Here is a 19,612-nt window from a genome sequence, read left to right on the forward strand (position 1 = left end):
CTCTCCCCCAACCCTCTTCTTACTAGGCCTTGACCATCCCCATCCTTTTGCTCCTGGTGGGCCTACACAACTCAGTTTTAACAGGAACACCCCACATACACCTTTGATGTCTCCTCATAGTAATTTTCCACCCACTGAGTCTTCACTCTACTCTATAGCTATAAATCCCCACTTGTCCCTGCTGTATTTAGAGTTGAGACCAATCCACCTCCCGCATGGCAACACCTGTATTGCAATAGTTTTGAATAGTCCTCCTTGCTGCTTTAAGAAGTGTCATTGACTCCGCGCCTGTGGCTCAAGTGGCTAAGGCGCCAGCCACATACACCTAAGGTGGCGGGTTCGAATCCCCAGCCCGGGCTGCCAAACAACAATGATGGCTGCAACCAAAAAATGGCCAGGCGTTGTGGCGGGCGCCTGTAGTCCCAGCTACTTGGGAGGCTGAGGCAGGAGACTCGCTTGAGCCCAGGAGTTGGAGGTTGCTGTGAGCGTGATGCCATGGCACTCTACCCAGGGGGATAGCTTGAGGCTCCGTTTCAAAAATAAATAAATAAAATTAAAAAAAAAGAAGTGTCATTGTAGGCTCAGTGCCTGTAGCTCAAGGGGCTACGGTGCCAGCCACATACACCGGAGCTGGTAGGTTCGAATCTAGCCTAGGCCCACCAAACAACAATGACAATTACAACAAAAATATAGCTGGGCCTGTGGCCGACACTGTAGTCCCAGCTACTTGGAAGCTGAGGCAAGGGGATCGCTTAAGCCCAAGAGTTTGAGGTTGCTGTGAGCTGTGACGCTACAGCCCTCTACCAAGGGTGACAGCTTGAGACTCTGTCTCAAAACAACAAAAAAACAAGTGTCAGTATAATTTTTTTTTTTTGTCAACTTGAATTAACTCATTTATCCTCACAAGGATCCTAAGAGGTAATTATTGCAAATAACCTGTCTACTCAGGGAGAGAGCGATGCTCTCAGGGATGAGACACCAGGGATTGCCACAAAGGCACCCCGCACCTGGCCGCCCCCCAGGTCCTCCGGGCAATCACCCATCACCCGCCTTGTGTGATATTTTAGCCAGACAGGATGTTGCGTCCCGCGCGACACAAATCCCGAACTTCTGCCAGCCCATCCCAGGTCCTGCCCTGGTGGGAGCCGGGACACTAAAGCTGCGGACGCCGTCTCCTAGCGACCCGGCAGCGTTCACGTGACCCACGGGGCCACTCACGTGTTCCGGAGCGGAGCTGGGGTTGGGGCTGGCGCAGCGGGAGGGGCGGGGCCGGCCAAGTTTGTTCGCGGAGTTCGGAGCCCAGGAGCCCCCGCGGCGGCCGCGCAGGTGCCCTCCGCCTGGGCCGGGATGGAGCTGCCCGCGGTGAACTTGAAGGTGGCGGCGGGTGGGGCGGGCCTCCTCTACCTGAAGGGCGTGGGGCATTTGCTTTTTAAAGGAAGGTGGGAAGATCGAGAGTTTAGGGCAGACTATCCCCATTTGGGGTGGTCGGGAGACAGGGAATGCTTGGATCCCAAGTAAGCAGGAGGTGAGCCCTCAGGCCGCAGCCGGGAGAGGGATCCAGGGAAAGGCCGGTAAGAACAACCAAGAGAGGCAGGCTGGAAGTGGCAGAGGAGTTAACGGGCCGCCCCTTCCTGGAGCCGGACCCACTAGTGGGGTGCGGGTCTCAGGATTGCTCTGGCGTGCGCTCCAGGAATTTTCCTGGAGGGGGGAGGACAACGCGGGGAGTGGCCATCCCCTACCCCGGAGCCCAGGGCGTGGCTTGGCAGGTGGCCCACCTCTCCTACCCGGACAGAGGGGCTGGACCTCTGCCCAGGGTCCTGGTACCGTACTGCCTTTGTTTGCTACATCAGGTTAAGAAAATCATATGTTCCCGAACATTTGGTTTCCCGAAGTGTATAAATCTAACGTCCTTATTTCATAATGGAGAAGCACGAAGTCCAATAGAAGTTACCAACCCTCCCCCCGCCCCCCCAAACCCCAACTTCGCGCATTTGGGAAAACGCTGCAGGGCTTCCTGGGAGTGTCTTCATTTCCTGAGCCGGTCCGGCTCGGTTGGTCAGGCCGCCAGCAACTGTTCTTCTTTTTCTCCCCGCCCGCCCAGCCTCGGTCGCCCACGCCTCTGGGCTCCTTTGCAGCAGAGGGGCTCGGAGACTTAGCTCTGGTCAGGAAGGTATGGACCTTGGACCAAACCGGCCATTTGGGGTTTTGGTGCAGTCTGCTTTGACACTGTCCAGGAATGCCCTCTTACTCACCAGTGACAAAGCTTTTAGCACCCTTTGGTGTCTGGAACTAAGGGAATCTGGAAGAGAGATGGCTACTCAATAGCAACATAACCCACGTTTAGATTATTACTTAGTCTGTGCGTAGGCAGTTTCCCCTCCTTAATGGTGCTTGATTCAGCAAACCTTCCTGAAGCTTCCTGTCAACAGCTGTGGATACAGATGGCTGGAGCAAAAGAATGGACTTGGGTAGAAGGGTGAACTGGGAAGAAGTTTACATGAGGGCAGCTGAGGTTGTTTGGTATCAAAACTCACTCTGTTCCAGGCCATGTGGGGTTAACACCAACTGCCTTTTCTCTGATGAAAGATTTGCCTGAAATAATTGCTAAGATAGGATCAGGTGAGGAATGGGGCCGCAGGAGTTGGAAGGGAAGAGAGCTTTCAGGGATGTGGCATCTGTGGCAGGCTGGGTTATTTAATTACAGCAACCTCTGAGAAAGCTGATACTGCCATCTTTTTACAGATGAGCAAACTTCAGCTCAGCTCACGTGAGTTGCCAAGTTCCCACAGGGAGTAAGTGGCAGAGTCAGGATTTGAACCCACAGGGATCAGACTCCAGTGCCCTGTTCTTTCCTGGGTACCATACTAGTTAGGGCTGACTCCAGCTTTAACTATCTGTGTCCCTCAAGAGCAGCGGTTCTCAATGTGTGGTTCTCAATGTGTGCTACCTCTTTGTAACAATGAAATTACATCGTGGCATTGGGAAGGTTGAGAACCACTGCTGCTCATGAGGGTTTAGTCTGTTTAAGGCTTTAAGAGCAACTTTATGAGCCTGACAGATCAGGAGTGCCCACAGGTGTGAGCTGTGTGGCTCCTGGTGCCTGGGATAAAAAGGTCCTGCCCTTGACGTGGGAAACCAGACCCCATGTCTCTAAGGCTCTTAGCTACTATTAGAGACAATTAAGAGCCCAGAGGTTTTGAGTTGATTGGCCAAGTAACATACAGGACCTCCCTTTGAGTTTGGATTTTAGGTTAGCAATGAACAAATTTGTAGTATAAGTGTGTCTCAGGCAATATTTGGGACTTATTAGCAAATTGTTCATGATCTGTCCCTGGTGATCTAGTGGCAAAAAAAAATTATTCATTATCTGAAATTCAGAATTAATTGGGTGTTCTGTATTTTTGTTTGCTAAATCCGGCTACCTTGTGGAGGGCAGCTGTTGACTTCTTGCTTGCAGGCACTTATATGGAATGTTCTGAGGCCAGAGCCCCTCAGGAGGTGGGGAACTGCACCCTGGGCCTGTGCCCCCTCTCTCTCTCATATTTCTTACCTTCCTTGGACTTTGGCTGACTGACTGTTTATGCCCAACCCAGCCAGAGTGGGCAGTGCTGCCAACTGAGAAGAAACAAAAGGCCGTAACCGAGCCCCATCTGTGCCTCTCTTAAGTCCTAAGCTGGAAAAATAACACTGTGACAAGTTTTGAAAGAACTAGACTTTTGGCCAGCTCACCCCTGTGATCCCAGTACTTTGGGAGGCCAAGATGGGAGGACAGCTGGAGGCCAGGCATTCAAGACTAACCTGGTCAACATACTAAGACCCTTTCTCTACAAAAAAAAAAAAAAAAAAATTAGCCAGGCATGGTGGCACATGCATATAGTCTCTTGAGCCCAGGAGTTCAAGGCTGCAATGAGCTGTGACTGCACTACTGCATTCTACCCTGGGCAACAAAGTGAGACCCCATCTTTTAAAACATAAAAACAACTCAGGAAGCAGACTGTGTAATGGTAGTAATGAGGCCTGCTACCTATCCTGGGCTGACTCCCTGTGCTGCCCATACCTCTGCACCTCCCTGTACCACTGGATCCACACAATAAGGCTGTGAAGCTGATATTATTATCTCTATTTATTTATTTACTTTTGAGACTGAGTCTCACTATGCTGCTCTCAGTACAGCGCCATGGCATCATAGCTCACAGCAACTTTAAACTTCTGGGCTTAAGGGATTCTCTTGCCTCAGCCTCCTGAGTAGCTGGGAGTACAGGCGCCTACCACAATGCCCTTTTGGAGAAGCCTCACTCTCGCTTAGGCTGGTCTCAAACCTGTGAGCTCAGGCAATCCACTGAGTCAGCCTCTCAAATGCTGGGATTATAGGCATGAGCCACGGCACCTGGCTATTACCTCTACTTTACAGAAGCACAAACAGTAGTTCGGAGAGGTCAGGTGTGACTTGCATAAGGTTACACAGTTTCTAAGTCATGGAGCCCCTGTGTGGCAGCCCTAACTGGAGTCCCTAGGTCTCAGCTACCCTGGGGGAATCTCACCATCCCATGTGACAGGTTGCCAAGTGTCTGCACAAGGCTGATCAGAGTATGTTCAGTATGTTGATCTGTAGGTAGCTGGTGGGTCTGTCCACCCCCTGTCTGGGAAGTCCCGCCGCAACCTTCCAAGGTCTCTAGTGGTTTCTTAGTCTGCACAGCCCCTTGCTCTCTCCTAGGCCTGCCCTTCTCCAGGTTGACTTCCCCATTTCCATCCACCCTTTCCTCACTCTTCTGGATCCTGACAGTGCAGCGGAGCAGAGAGAGCCCAGGCCATGGGGCCAGACTGACCTGCTTTCAAGGCCAGGCCGTGCTGCTTAGTTCTGTCACCTGGAGTGGGTTTCTTAACCTCAGAGTATCTGTTTCTTCACCATAAAAAGAGGATAAAAAATAGGCCCTTACCTTCCGGAGTGATTAGAGGAGGCCCTGTTAGCCCAGGACGCAGTGTAGAATTAGATTAAACCCTCAGGCTGAGGGACTAATTCCAAGAATTGTGTCTGGGCTCTGTTGTTTAATAAGCTGTACAAACCGGGCCAGTTTAATCTCTCAGAGCCTTATTGCTGCCCCGTAGGGTAATACAGATGACCTGGGTCAAGTGTCCAGAGCAGGGTGGACATGTAGCAAGTAGGCACCTGTCTGTAGCAGGCGATGCTGCTACTGTTGTGGTTGCTGCAGGAAGCCTGTCCCGAAGTGACCGTGCAGACTCCTGTCTCTCTGGTGGATGGAGTTCCCCTGTGGACAGATGGTACCATCACTGCATACACTGCCTGCCACAGAGAAGGAACCTGAGTCCTTGGCCCCTGGACCAGCATCCACGTCTCCTATCCTCTGTCCCCCCCACACACACACACACACACAGTGTCCTGCAACCCCCTGCTGCCTCAGCCCATTGGCTCCTGCCCGGGGAACAGCTGGGCAGGCTCCTCTGGGCTGAGCACTATAGTGGAATCTGCTAGTTTGGGGGCTCAGGTGCAGCTTTTTTCCTGCCCAGCCAGGGAAGGTCCTGCTGTTCAGGGTCTCCTTGGTCCCAGTAACTCTCTCCTATTTAGCTCAGGTCCCTCCCCTGTTTCCAGCTCCTCTTTCAGACACTACCTGGGGACACTCAGTGTCTCCTTATTTGCTGGAAACTTCCCCAGCAGACAATTCTTTTGTGCTGTCACCTTCCTTGGGCTGCCAGGGAGGTCAGGGCCTATGTGGCTCAGTTTTTCTCTGGAGTTTTCCTGAACATTCAGCCTCCCTGGGTTAGGGGGGTGCACCTTCCTACTACAAAGATGGGGAAACTGAGGCAGGGGAGGCTTTGTGTGTTCCTTTACCTAGGGGTGTATATAAGGGATCAAATGGTGCTGTCTTTCTTAAATGTTTATAAAACAAAAGTGGCATAACATAGATGGGATTTGAGAGGTTTAGGGATAGAGTCCGGCCAGAGCTCGAAAGACAGAGAGGAACCCCGTCCAGGGATCAAGGATAGGTTTTATTTTAAAGAAGAATGGAATCTGACCAGAAGTCAGTTCAGCTCACAGTTTCTTTTTTTGCAATTTTTGGCCGGGGCTGGGTTTGAACCCACCACCTCCAGTATGTGGGGCTGGCACCCTACTCCTTGAGCCACAGGCGCCAACCCAGTTCACAGTTTCAAGGGACTTTAATTAGTGTAGTTGGAATGTGGGAAGCGGTCATGAGAGGTAAAGGAAGTCATCTTGAGAGGGTGGGAAGGGTTTGCTGTGACCGTGCCATTTGGTCTCTGACCTCCTCTCTGTCATCACTAGCTGTCCTCCCAAGATGGGTATACCCTCGTCGGGGCCATGAGGATTTACAGGAGCACGGAGAGGGGGTTGCTGTAATCATGCAATTTGGTTTCTGGCCGCCTTTCTTTCTCTACTTGTCTCCCAACTAGCTGTACTTTTGTCAGAGTCCTGAGGATTTCTTACCCACAGGATTGTATATCTTTTAAGGAGCTGAAGTATTGCCAGATTATACCATTTGCTTCCCTAACGGAGATGGCAGTGTGACCTTAGCTGGTGCTCGCTCCTTGCCTGGAGCCCTTCCAGCCCCAGAAGAAATGCGTATCTCACACACAGGTCATTCCAAGGATCGGCCCAAAGGGGCCCCTCATGCTGATCAGCCTTTCATCTTAACCCCCATTCTGTCCTCAGCAGTCCAGGGCTCTGCAGGGCCCAAAAACACCCACTTAGTAAAGACTGTTGTGTGCAGAGTGCAGATACAGGAGCCAGAGGACTTGGAAATGAAGATTAATTCTGAAACAGAAGTCCAGATGGTGACAGTTAAGTGTTGATTTGGGGAAGAAAGCGTGATGTGAGCTGCCTCCCCTCTGCCTCCTTCCTCGGTGGCTTCTCTTAGTCTAAAGCCGGATGGATGTCAGGACCACTGTGGTGACTATGTGGTGAGGCCATCAGCAGGTCCCTTCCCCCTGGGCCAGAGTTTCCTGGAGGGGAGACAGGACAGGGTTAGCTCTGAAGATAAAAGATCAGAATCCCTTGCCTCGGCGCCTGTAGCTCATGCCACTAAGGTGCCTGCCACATAAACCAGAGCAGGCATGTTCGAATCTAGCCCAGGCCTGCCAAACAACAATGACAACTACAACCAAAAAAATAGCTGGGCACGTGGCAGGCACCTATAATCCCAGCTACTTGGGAGGCTGAGGCAAAAGAATCACTTAAGCCCATGAATTGGAGGTTGCTGTGAGCTGTGATGCCACAGCAGTCTACCCAGGACGACAGCTTAAGACTCAGTCTCAAAAAAAAGAAAAAAAAAAAAAAAAAGAATCCCCTCCAGGCCCAGCCCTGCCCACCCCCAGCTTTCTGCCTCCTCCCTACTCTCTTTTTGCCTTCTGCTCCAACAACACTGGCTTCTTTTTGGTTTCTAGAATGTTCCATAACCCCTTCTGCCATAGAGCCTTTGCAGGTATTGCCCTCCCTGCTCAAAATGCTCTTCTTTCTGCTGTGCCCAAGGCCTGTCACTTCCTCAGAGAGCCCTTCCCTGCCATATGGTGAGGTTCCTTCTCCTTTGCTCTAACTTCCCTTGAAGACAGGATCTCATTGGATCCCATGTGACAGAGGCTGGGTACCTGGTTACTGAGTGTCTCGCCAGGCGTCAGTCTTAGGAATGTGACTCCATGTCTGCCCTGCCACCTTAGGACCCCCCAGGGTGGAGGCAGAGCAGGTGCCAGTGATGCTGGGTTTAGACTGTCACTGTTTAAGAAACTTAGCACTGGGTTGGCGCCCATAGCTCAGTGGTTAGGGTGCCAGCCACATACACCAGGGCTGAAGGGTTTGAACCCAGCCCAGCCTGCTAAACAATAGTCAAAAGTACAACAAAATAATAGCCAGGCATTGTGGTGAGTGCCTGTAGTCCCAGCTACTCAGGAGGCTGAGGCAAGAGAATTGCTTAAGCCCAAGAGTTTGAGGTTGCTGTGAGCAGTGATGCCACAGCATTCTACTGAGGGTGACATAGTGAAACTCTCTCAAAAAAAAAAAAAAAAAAAAAGAAAGAAAAGAAAAAGAAACTTAGCACCATTTAATCACTTCTGATAAGCTCCTAGGAAGAGAACCCATAGAAGAATATACCTCCCCTGACTCAGTTCCCCCATCTTTGCGATGGGGAGAGGCCTAATATCCAGACAGTACGTTCTAGGTTTGAATCCTGACTCTGTTGCTGGCCTGCTGTGTGACCTCGGGCAGGTTACTTAACCTCTGAGCCTCAGTTTTCTTATCTGTAAAATGGGGATAAGAGTACCTCAGAGGATTGTAAGGACTCTGTGGATTCATGTATGGAAACAGTGGTACCTATCAACTCGGAGGTGCTCAATAACAAATGGAGATGGATGGTCTGGGACAATGCCTCCTAGGGTAGCCTTCCGAGATGTACTGACTCAGCCTGTTCAGAGCCATGAGATCGCCTTACAGAGATGGGTGCATCAGTCCTTAGAGAATTATTTTCCTAGTCTTCTTTCTTTTGAGCCTCCCATCCAGGCCCTTTTGTCTGGTTTATTCACTCTGACACTGGGCAGAGTGGAGGTGAAGGTGAAGTGTCCCAGCTGTCTGCACTACATTTCATCTGCCCTGTGTGTGAAGGACACCCACATTTCTTGCAAGCCCAAATGCCCCCTCTTAGCCGAAAGCTCATGCTTCCCGTGTAAAGGTTTGGGGTCAGAGCTCAAATTTAATTCTAGTTTTGCCACTTGCTGTTTGTGGAATCTTGATTAAAGCAATTGACCTCTGAGGCAAGTTTCCCCAGAGGGATAATAATGGAGATAGTAATAATGTCTGGCTCAGTGCCTGTGGCTCAAGCGACTAAGGCGCCAGCCACATACACCAGAGCTGGCAGGTTCGAATCCAGCCCGGGCCTGCCAAACAACAAGGACAACTACAACCAAAAAATAGCCAGGCATCGTGGCAGGCGCCTGTAGTCTACTTGGGAGGCTAAGGCAAGAGAATTGCTTAAGCCCAGGAGTTGGAGGTTGCTGTGAGCTGTGACCCATAGCACTGTACCCAGGGTGACAGCTTGAGGCTCTGTCTCAAAAATAAAAAAAATAATAATATCTGTCCCAGAGGCTGTTGTGAGGCCCAGATGAGGTTATGGGAGGTGTCAGGAGTAGGACCTGGAATGTAGAAGGGGCACGGTAGACAGCGGCTCTCCTGGAAATACTTTCTCACAGGTGGTGATGTCTGCTTCTGCCTTTTCACTCATGCCAGAAACCTGGGCCTCTCACTTCAGATTTTTGTTCCAACCTGCTGTCTGGGCCCAGCACACCACCTGCACCCCAGGCACTTGGCAACTCTCCTTCCCACCGTGACACTACCTCCCAAGAGTAAACTCCATACTAAGTAAACTCCCATTGGCCACTGGGCCCCACTGAACTCCTCACTGGGGGCTTCAGGCCTCCAGGGCCACCCTGAGTGAGCCCCTGCTACACCCTCCCTCTGCCCAGTGCCCCAGGCCTGGCTCCCTCCTTGGCCTGGCCCATCCCAGCTCAGCCTTTCCACTCAGCCCAGGACCCTGCTCTTTGGAAGCTCTGGCTGCAGGTGCCTGCCCTCCACACAGCCCCTATTCCCTGTTTTTTTTTTTAGAGACTGAGTCTCACTTTGTCACCCTCAGTAGACTGCCGTGGCATCGCAGCTCACAGCAACCTCCAGCTCTTGGGCTTTAGGCGATTCTCTTGCCTGAGCCTCCTGAGTAGCTGGGACTACAGGCGCGAGCCACAATGCCTGGTTATTTTTTTGTTGCAGTTTGGCCAGGGCCGGGTTTGAACACGCCACCCTCGGTATATGGGGCCGGTGCCCTACTCACCGAGCCACAAGTGCCCCCCCCCATTCTTCGTTTTCTGCGTGCTCTCCAGTTAGGGCCTTCTGGTTATCAGGAGTAAAGACTAGTCCCTGTAAATGGGTTTTAAGGACCTAGAGGGCAATAAAAAGGCTGCAATATTGCAGAAATCCAGAAAAAAAAAGCCAGAGGGTTTTTTTTTCCTTTTTACAACACACTGTCTCCCTGAAGAGAAGCTTCCCACAGCTTCCCTTGCTCCTTCCCAGGGCCCAAGGTCCCCCACCTATCTCCTGCCACCCTCCCAGGCACTTCCTCTCCACCCATGCCACCCTCCCCTCTGCCCCCCACGGTGCCCCAGCTCATTTCCCCAGAAATCTCCCTCTTGTGAGCCCCCCATTTCTGATTCCAGAGCAGATTCAGTGCAGCCCCCAAAGGAACCCCCTGGCCCTCAGACGGAGGAAGAGGTATAGGTGTCAGCTGCCCCAGGGGAAAGCTAAGAGGATGAAGTGGCAGCTGCCCTGGCCTGGCGTGTGTTCTTGCTCCTTCACCCTGAGCCACTTGCTGTTGCAAGATAGACATGTCCGAGGCCCTCAGAGGTGCCAGGCGGGGGCCTCCTGTGATGGGCACATTCACGGATCTGTTCTCTCTCGTTGTACCACAGGTGATTCTTCTCATTCACTGGGTGCTAACAGTCTGGTAAGTGACTCTGTGGGTACATGGCTACGTCCCCGCATCCCCTGGCTCTGTGCTGTGTTTCCTGGGATGTGTGTCTACATGTCTCTTAACTCAGGGGCCATGTGTCTCCTGGGCTCTGGGTCAGCCAGGTCAGATCCTGGTGCTGCCATGTTTTAGCTGGGTCACTATGCATGAACAGCTCTGCCTGTCAAAGTTTTGGTTTCCACCTGTAGGATGGGCATAGGACTGCACAGCCCTAGAGCTGGGAGGGAGAAGTATGGCCGTGCCCCTGGGACGCTCAGCAGGGCCTGCTGCACAGTGGGGCTCCAGCATTGCTTATTCCCATCTCTTTTACCTGTTGAGCTCCTAGGAGATTTCTCTACCAAACTAAGATTGGGAACCTTTGAGCTCCCAGGCGCATCTTGCAGATGTTGAAGTGCAGTGCACATTAAACAGCTGTGGGGGCTCGGCGCCTGTAGCTCAACCGGCTAAGGCGCCAGCCACATACACCTAAGGTGGCGGGTTCGAATCCCCAGCCCGGACCCGCCAAACAACAATGACGGCTGCAACCAAAAAATAGCCGGGCGTTGTGGCGGGCGCCTGTGGTCCCAGCTACTTGGGAGGCAGAGGCAGGAGACTCGCTTAAGCCCAGGAGTTGGAGGTTGCTGTGAGCTGTAATGCCATGGCACTCTACCCAGGGGGACAGCTTGAGGCTCTGTCTCAAAAAAAAAAAAAAAAAAAAAAAAAAAACAGCTGTGGGTAATGTGAACAGGGCTAGACAGCTTGCCATCTTTGAGGCAGGGCCAAGGTGCAGATTTCTCAGTCAAACTCCCCAAGGCTCTGAGTTAATGAGTGCGCTTGGCACCTGCTTTCTTTTTTCTTTCTTTCTTTTTTTTTTTTTTTAGAAACAGAGTCTTACTTTCTTGCCCTCAGTAGAGTGCCGGGACATCACAGCTCACAGCAACCTCTAGCTCCTGGGCTTAGGTGATTCTCCTGCCTCAGCCTCCCAGGCAGCTGGGACTACAGGGCACCCACCACAACACCCGGCTATTTTTTTGTAGCAGTTTGGCCTGGGCCGGGTTTGAACCTACCACCCTCGGTATATAGGGCCGGCGCCCGTCACCTGCTTTCTTAAAAGCAAAAGATGATCAGACCGAGTGCAGTGCCTCACACCTGTAATCCTAGCACTCTGGGAGGCCGAGGTGGGTAGATCCCCTAACCTCCAAAGATCAAGACCAGGCTGAGCAAGAGGGAGACCCCATCTCTAAAAATATCTCGGTGTTGTAGTAGACGCCTGTAGTCGCAGCTGCTCAGGAGGGTGAGGCAAAAGGATCACTTGAGCCAAAGAGTCTGAGGTTGCTGTGAGCTATGATGCCACAGCATTCTACCCAAGGTGACAAAGTGAGACTCTGTCTCAAGACAGAAAAAGAGTCTTGGCGCCTGTGGCTCAAGTGGCTAAGGCGCCAGCCACAGACACCTGAACTGGAGGGTTCCAATCCAGCCCCAGCCTGCCAAACAACAATGACAGCTGCAACCAAAAAAAGCCAGGCATTGTGGCAGGCACCTGTAATCCCAGCTCTTGGCTGAGGCAGGAGAATCGCTTGAGCCCAGGAGAGTTAGAGGTTGCTGTGAGCTGTGATGCCATGGTACTCTACCCAGGGCGACAGCTTGAGACTCTGTGTCCAAAAAAAAAACGATGGCTGGGTGAGGTGGCTTACATCTGTAATCCCAGCACTTCAGGAGGCTGAGGCAAGAGGATTGCTTGAGGGCAGGAGTTCAAGACCAGTCTGTGCAATATGGCAAGACCCTAATCTCTATAAAAATAAAAAATAGGGCTCAGTGGTTAGGGTGCCACCCACATGTACTGGGGCTGGTAGGCTCGAACCTGGCCCAGGCCTGCTAAACAACAGTGACAATAACCAAAAAAAAGCTGTTGTGATAGGCGCCTGTAGTCCCAGCTACCTGGGAGGCTAAGGCAAAGAATTGCTTAAGTCCAAGAGTTTGAGGTTGCTGTGAGCTCTGACACCATGGCACTCTACCAAGAGCGACATAGTGAAACTCTGTCTCAAAAAATAAATAAAGAAATAAATAATTCAAAGACCTATTGTGCCTAATTGCACTTAACACTTCGGGACTTTGCACACGTTTTCTGCATGTTACGCTTCAGCAAACGTCATTAGAACTTATGAAGTGCCCTGTGTGTGCACAGGTCCCCTCCCTCCTGCTCACGGTCCCTGTCCCCTGGACTTTCTATGCAGCACAGCAGGGTGGGCAGAACATGGCCTATCTAGCCGGGTTGTTCAAATCCCAGCCCTAGTAGCTATGTGACCTTGAGCAAGTTTCTTAACCTTTCTGTGACTCAGTTTCTTTATCCGTGAGAGGAGAATAACAGCTCCTCCCTCCTAGAATTATTGTTAACACACAAATGCACACAAATGAGTTAATTTCAAGCGCTTAGAACCATGCCATACACTAGCAAGTGCCCTGTAAATGTTACCTGTGATTTTCTTTGGATTGTGAGTAGTAGGACCCTAAAAAGTAGAATAGGGTGGCATTGTGCTGGGAAAGGTAGAACTCAGCATTAGTTGGTGAGGGAAGGGGTCTCAAAGTGTATGTTCATGCTGACACCAATGGCAAAAGTGGTGGAGAGTTCAAGGTGGAGAGCTGAGCACAGGGCAGTGCTGGGGCGTCAGGAAGGGCGGGGCTGCATTCAGCAGCTCCCACTGGCCCCTGGTGAACAGTCTATATTTTATTCCAAATGGGACAGAGGACTGTTGGAGGATTTTGTAGCAGAAAAGTGACAGTGCATGGTTTACACTGCTGGGTGCTACTTAGAGGACAAGTGGCAGTCAGGAGCCCGGTGTGGGTGGCTATAGCAGGAATCCTAGCGGGGGAGGATAGTGGTTTGGACCCGCAGGGCTGGGGTCAGACTCAGCATCTGGGCGGGAAGTGGAGCCAGTGGGATCTGCTGACATTGCTGGTACACAGCTGGCTGGCCTCATAGACTGTGGCCTGTTCTTGGAGGAGCTCTTGAAACCCCAGAACAGGAGGGAGGGCACCTGCAGGGTGGTGACCCTGTGATGGGACTGAGGTGCCTCTTCCTACAGGGGGTGCATCGACTTCTCAGGCGCCTACGCCTGGGCCAACTTCACCATCCTAGCCTTGGGCGTGTGGGCCGTGGCTCAGCCTGACTCTGTGGATGCCATAAGCATGGTAAGTTGGGCAGGGCAGGAGGTGCCCGGGAGCTGGGCAGTAGGGCAGGGTGGGCCTGGTCCCACCTCTGCCTTTTGCTCCTGTTCCAGTCTTTCCTCCCTTCCTGTTGTCTAAGGGCTTGAAAATCAGCCCACATGAGTCTGCACTGTCCTGGCCTGTTGTTCTGCTTGTCTGGCTTGGAGAACCCCAAGTCTTCAATTGTCTTCCCTAAGAAAGGCATAGGGCGGGGTCCCACCCATGCCCCAGACTGGCCATTCCGAAAGGGCAGAGGAGCATTCTCCTATGACACACTTTGGGGGCTCTTTAGGGGGAGGGAGATGCTGGGAGACCTAGCCAAGAGGGAACCCCACTACTTTATGAAGGAGAGTTGACCCACATGGCCACATCTCCCACAGGGGAGCTTCCCAGCACCCACTGAGCCCCACAGGCAGTGAGCACTCCACCTCAGGCCTCTTCGGGCCAAGGCTGGGGCCTCACAGGACAACTGAGAAGAAAATTTTCTTTGTGGGCTTGGCACCCATAGCACAGTGCTTACAGCGCCAGCCACATACACCAAGGGTATGGGGGTTCAAAACAAGCCTAGGCCAGCTAAACAACGACAACTGCAATCAAAAAATAGCCAGGTGTTGTGGTAGGTGCCTGTAGTCCCAGCTACTTGGGAGGCTGCGGCAAGAGAATAGCTTAAGCCCAAGAGTTGGAAGTTGCTATGAGCTGTGATGCTATAGCACTCTACCAAGGGCATAATGAAACTCCCATCTCCAAAAAAAAAAAAAGAAAGGAAATTTTGTGGTGGAGATGGATTGGGTGAACTCTCAGGGACCTTCTGTCTTGAAGGCCCTGGAGGCAAGTTCTGTGCCCTGATGGCCTCAGGAGATGACGGAGATGGGTGGGTGAAGGCTCCAGTGGGGCTGACAGGCTGGATCCAGACCTGGGCCCCAGTGTCCCTGCCGCCAGCCTGCAATCTCTAGCCCATCTACGGCCCCCACCTGCTTTCTGGTCTATTTTCCAGCAAACATGTGACATGTCTTGCAGTTTCTGGGTGGCTTGCTGGCCACCATCTTCCTGGACATCGTGCACATCAGTATCTTCTACGGAATGGCCACCCTCACAGACGTGGGACGCTTTGGAGCCGGCATGGCCATCCTCAGCCTGCTGCTCAAGCCCTTCTCCTGCTACCTCGTCTACCACATGTACCGAGAGCGTGGGGGTGAGCTCCTGATCCACATTGGTGAGGCCACCACCTCCAGGCTGCTCTGACCTCTCTATTCTCTCCCTCGCCCATTGGCCTTGCCACATGGGACCAGGGCTGCAGATGCACAGAGGAGTATGACGTGTCGCTCCACTCAGGCTAAAAGGGTATAAGCACCTGATCTCTGCTGCAAGAGCCCTGTATCCCCTGGCTGGTCTGCTGTGCTATGACCTTTCCCTGCAGTCAGGCCTCGGCCAGGGCCACCTCTCAGCCCGGAGCAGGGGCGCTTCGGGGGGTTGGGGGGCATTCAGCTCCCAGAAGCAGCATGAGGCCTACAGGCACCTGCCAGAGCAGCTCCTCCTCTCTGTTCCCACCTGGCCCTGTTGCTGGGGCCCCATTGATTTGCCACGTGGGGTCATGCCTCTCCTGTGGCAGAGACAGCGCTGGGTGGCCAAGGGGAGCCAGTATCGGTGTGTACCACGGGATCCTCATTTTCCCCACTGACTGGCCCCTGCCCCCTCTGCCCAGCCCCCTTCCTGCCCTCTCCCACGCCCTCTCTGCATTCCTATACCCCATTCTTGTGGTGGCCTAGCCATTTTCCTGCTTTCTGACCTATTTTACTTTCTGTCTCTTTTTGATACAAGTGGGGAAGGATTGGGAGTAGCCTGTGACTGACCCAAGGAAGCAGCCAGGGCAAGAGCAGGAGTGGTCTGGGGATGCCCTAGCTGACCTCAGCACTGCCCAGGCCTGCCCCCCCCACACCCCCATGATGGGAGTTAGGAATTTCCTCCCATTGGACAGATGAGGAAACTGAGGCCTATAGCCTTTGGGACTTGTTCAGGATCCCAGGACAGATGTGCATAGTGGGGAAGGTCTTCGTGCCTGAGAGAGGAGCTGGTGCCAGGGCTGGGCACAGTCCTGAGTGTGGCCTGCTTGAGGCAGGGACACTGGCTTAGGGCCCAGGTTTCAGCCCCAGCATCATCAGCTTAGGGCTCCGTGATCTTGGGTGCATCAGATAATCTCTTTGACCCTCAGTTTTCTCATCTGTAAAGTGGGAACTATAAAAATACCTGCTCCATAGGGATACAAGAGGATTGAACGAAAGATACTAAAGGCTAGTGCCTGGGGCTGCCTGCGGGCTCACCTTCCGTGGTATCAGGACTCCCAGCTCTGGCTGCCAGGGTGAATCTCAGTCTGGACTCATTAGATGCACCTGAGCTCTCACCCTTCCTTTTTGCTTCCCTTGGTGTCCCCTACCCTCTAGGTTTCCTCGGACCTTCTCAGGATCGTAGTGCCTACCAGACAATTGACTCTACAGAGGCACCTGCGGACCCCTTTGCCATCCCAGACGGCAGGGGTCAAGCCACCCCCGGGTATTGAAACCAGCCCCATCACACCTGGCCCCGCCCTGGCACCATCACCTTCCTTGTACCTGGGAGGTCATTCCAGGGATGCCCCTGGCCTCCCTTTCTGGGACCTTAGGTGGAGTGTGTCTTCCCATCTTAGGGGCTGCCTGAATCAAGTACCCTGAGAGCCCAGGAACCCCTGGGTGCCCCCAGCCCTGTGTACACTCCTGTCCCAAACTCCCTGAGACCTCCCCTCACTTCAAGACACTCCTTGGTCCCCAGGTTGGAACCACGGTCTCTTGTCCTTCTGCCCCATAGCTGCAGCATGGAGGCCTCAGCATGGAGGCCTCAGCCTGAGTCAGACTCAGGCCTCTGAGGGCCCGTGATGCCCACCCAGGTCCCCACAGTTTGTTGAGTCCTTCCTCCGGAGCATGGAGACCTTCAGGTCATGCTCAGCCCCAAGAGCAGTTCAGCATGGGAGTGAGGTCCCCGTGCTTCTTACTGACTGGTCACTTGGTGCCTGGGGCTGGAGGCAGGTTTTGCAGCACCCATGACCCACCGTAGCCTCCAGCTGCCCTTCCTGGAGCCGAGGCATTAGAGGTGGCATTAAAGTTTGGTCTGTAGCTGGGCTGTGCCTCTATTTCCTGGCTGTACCAGGGCCTGGCTTGCCATCCCTGGAAAAATTCTTCCCTTGAATCCCATGCTGGAGCTTGGGCTGAGCTGCCCTGTTCTGTTGTGGCAGAAGGAAGCATAGCACTTAGGTATCAGCTGGGCTGGGCCTGCCCTGTGCCCGGCTCTGGCCCAGTTGAGGCCACAGCAGAGGAGAGCACTGGTGGGTATGCCATGGGCATACATTTGTCTGAAGCAGTGGGCCTGCGTACTTGGGTGAATCCTGCTCTGCCTCTTACTGCCATGTGCCCTCAGTGTCTTCTAGAATAGGGCTAGTGCCTGCCCAGGGGGTGATGATGCAAAGTGTCTGGCCCAGAGTTGTTAGCAGAAGCAGAGTTGCTCTTTGAGCCACTGATGTAGGGTTAGAAGGCTAGAGGTGACCTCTTCCTGGCAGCCGTGTTCTGGTCACAACTGACTTGGGCTAGCAGTGGGTCTGGTCCGGCTGTTCACAGTTGGCTCTTCTGCCCTGTGAGCACCAGGTGCCCGGACTTTTCCAGGCCATCCTGTTCGCCCCTGGCACTAAGACATCAAGGCCTAGTGCACAGCCCCACTGCTTTCCTATATCCATCCATCAGTCAGAAGAGGCCAAGCACCTGCCAGGTACCCAACGCAGCCAGGGGCTGCAGTGATGAACCCCTCCGATGTTAGGGGTCTTCCTGTTGTGAGGATTACACACTGAGGCAAGACCCCAAAAGGGAACACAGGTCTCCAGGCGGGTGAGGGCTCCCGAGTAGCTGCAGCTGTGAGAAACTGGAAACAGCCCCACAGCAGAGTCTGGGCACACAGGCTCGTGAGTCTACTCATCAGTCACAGCAAATGAACTGGACTTATTTCTATCAACATTTGTCCCCCAGAGGTGATCAAAGCAGACAGCAGAATGGCATTAGTGTGAAGTTTAAGACTTCACAGCAGTGCCATATAGTGTCTTCGGCAGTATGTGCAGTAATACAGAAGAGTAGGGACCAGGAGGACACTTCAAGTTCATGACTGCAGTGGCCTTGAGTGGAGGAGGGTGTGGCCTGAGGGCAATGGAACTCTCTTATTTGTGCCACTTCTGGCACAGGGAAGGCTTGCGGCATATGTGCCTGTGTGCTGTGTCATGAACATGTTTGATTTCCAAAAGGAATGACAAGCCAGGGCGGGGCCTTGGCCTGGGCATTGGTGAGGAGGGTACAGGTGGTAGCACCTGATGAAACAGAGCAGGCAGCAGTGTGTCCAGAGGCCTCCGTTCCTCCTAGGGCAAGATGCCCAAGCTGGACCAGCTCTTTGGGGAGGGAGAGGGGATGGCTCCTGGCTCAGGAGGGGGTCCCCAGAAGCAAACCCTGACATGAAAAGCAAGGGGTCCGGGCTTTCTGGTTATTGGCAGGGGCTGCTCTGAGGTGGGGAGAGGGTGACTTAGATGCTCCAGCTCCCCAGAAATCCCAGCAAAGTGGCTTCAAGAGCCCAAGGAATGGTGGGGGTCTCCAGTGTGGCTGACACCATGCACACAGCAGGGCCCTTGTGAGCCCCCTATGGGTAAAGGGACACCAGAGTGGGGGAAAAGCCACCCAGAAGAAGCTTTTTTACATGAGAAACTCCAGGCAAGGGTATAGTTAACAAGAAGGCCTGAGGCAGAGCAAGCATGCCTGTGCCTGGGGCAGAGGGAGGGAGGGGGAAGGAGGTGAGGAAGGCAGCTGATGTCACATAGGTCATCTTAAGGATTTTGACCTGAGGGATCTGCCTGGCTTAGCCACCCAGAGTACTAGTGCTGAGTGAGGCGTGAGCCCCTGGAAGGCCCCAGTCAGACCATGTCTGGCTTACACTCTAAAAGGATCATGTTGGTGGCAGGAGCTGGGGGGTAGTTACAAGCGGTCTCTCTTGGACACACTTTGAAGGCAGACAACAGATCTGCTGTTGGATTGGCTGTAGGAGGCAGAGAGGAGCCAGTGGCTGTGAGCTGTGGGGCCCCAGCAGCTGGGAGGCTGGAGCTGCCACTAGACAAGAGGAAGGATGGGCCCGGGCAAGGCCAGGAGTTCAACCTGGGGTGGGCTGAACTGTGGACCAGGCTATCCAGTCAGACATTCTCACCATCATGTTCCTTTATTCACTGATAGAGGCAGAGTCTCACTCTTGTGGGACTCTGAGGGTAAAGTACATCATCAGCCTCGCTTATAACAAGCTCAAATCCTGGGCTCAAGTGATCCTCCTGCCTCAGCCTCCCAAGTAGCTGGGACTACAGCAGCAGTTTTCAACCTGCTGGTTGAGCAGTTCCCAACCAATTAAAGGGCTGCAGCATTAGGAAAGTTGAGAACAACTGGACTATAGGCACTCGCCACAATGCCTGGCTAGTTTTTCTATTTTTAGTAGAGATGGGAGGGCGGGTCTCACTCACTCTTGCTCAGGCTGGTCTCGAACTCCTGACCTCAAGGGATCTGCCTGGCTTAGCCACCCAGAGTACTAGGATTCCAGGTATGAGCCACCACACCCAGCCTGATCACGTTCCTTTTAAAAGGCCCATGTCGGCCTGGCACCTGTAGCTCAGCAGCTAGGGTGCCAGCCACATACACCGGAGCTGGCCGGTTTGAATCCAGCCTGGGCCTGCCAAACACCAAATGACAACTACAACCAAAAAATAGCCAGGCATTGTGGCAGGCGCCTGTAGTCCCAGCTACTTGGGAGGCTAAGGTAAGAGAATTGCTTAAACCCAAGAGTTTGAGATTGCTGTGAGC

At 53.1% G+C, this 19,612-nt stretch overlaps 1 protein-coding gene across 4 annotated transcripts; it reads left to right on the top strand.

Moving 5' to 3' along the window:
• Positions 1-1,239: 1,239 nt before the first annotated feature.
• AGTRAP (angiotensin II receptor associated protein) lies at positions 1,240-16,863 on the top strand. Of its 4 annotated transcripts, none has more exons than XM_012807262.2 (5): positions 1,240-1,374; positions 10,474-10,508; positions 13,595-13,700; positions 14,733-14,928; positions 16,154-16,863. In XM_012807262.2, exons 1-5 carry the CDS (start codon positions 1,348-1,350, stop codon positions 16,267-16,269), a joined length of 480 nt encoding a protein of 159 aa, XP_012662716.1. In that variant the 5' UTR covers positions 1,240-1,347; the 3' UTR covers positions 16,270-16,863. The 4 variants fall into 4 exon arrangements, with proteins under 4 accessions (XP_012662716.1, XP_023370984.1, XP_023370982.1 ...); XM_023515216.1 differs by having other exon boundaries at positions 14,733-14,907; XM_023515214.1 differs by lacking the exon at positions 1,240-1,374 and having other exon boundaries at positions 10,246-10,508.
• Positions 16,864-19,612: the final 2,749 nt, after the last annotated feature.

This window comes from Otolemur garnettii, unplaced genomic scaffold (genome assembly GCF_000181295.1).
Source record: "Otolemur garnettii isolate 467f Iridium unplaced genomic scaffold, OtoGar3 scaffold00067, whole genome shotgun sequence".
NCBI classification, from domain to species: Eukaryota; Metazoa; Chordata; class Mammalia; order Primates; family Galagidae; genus Otolemur; species Otolemur garnettii.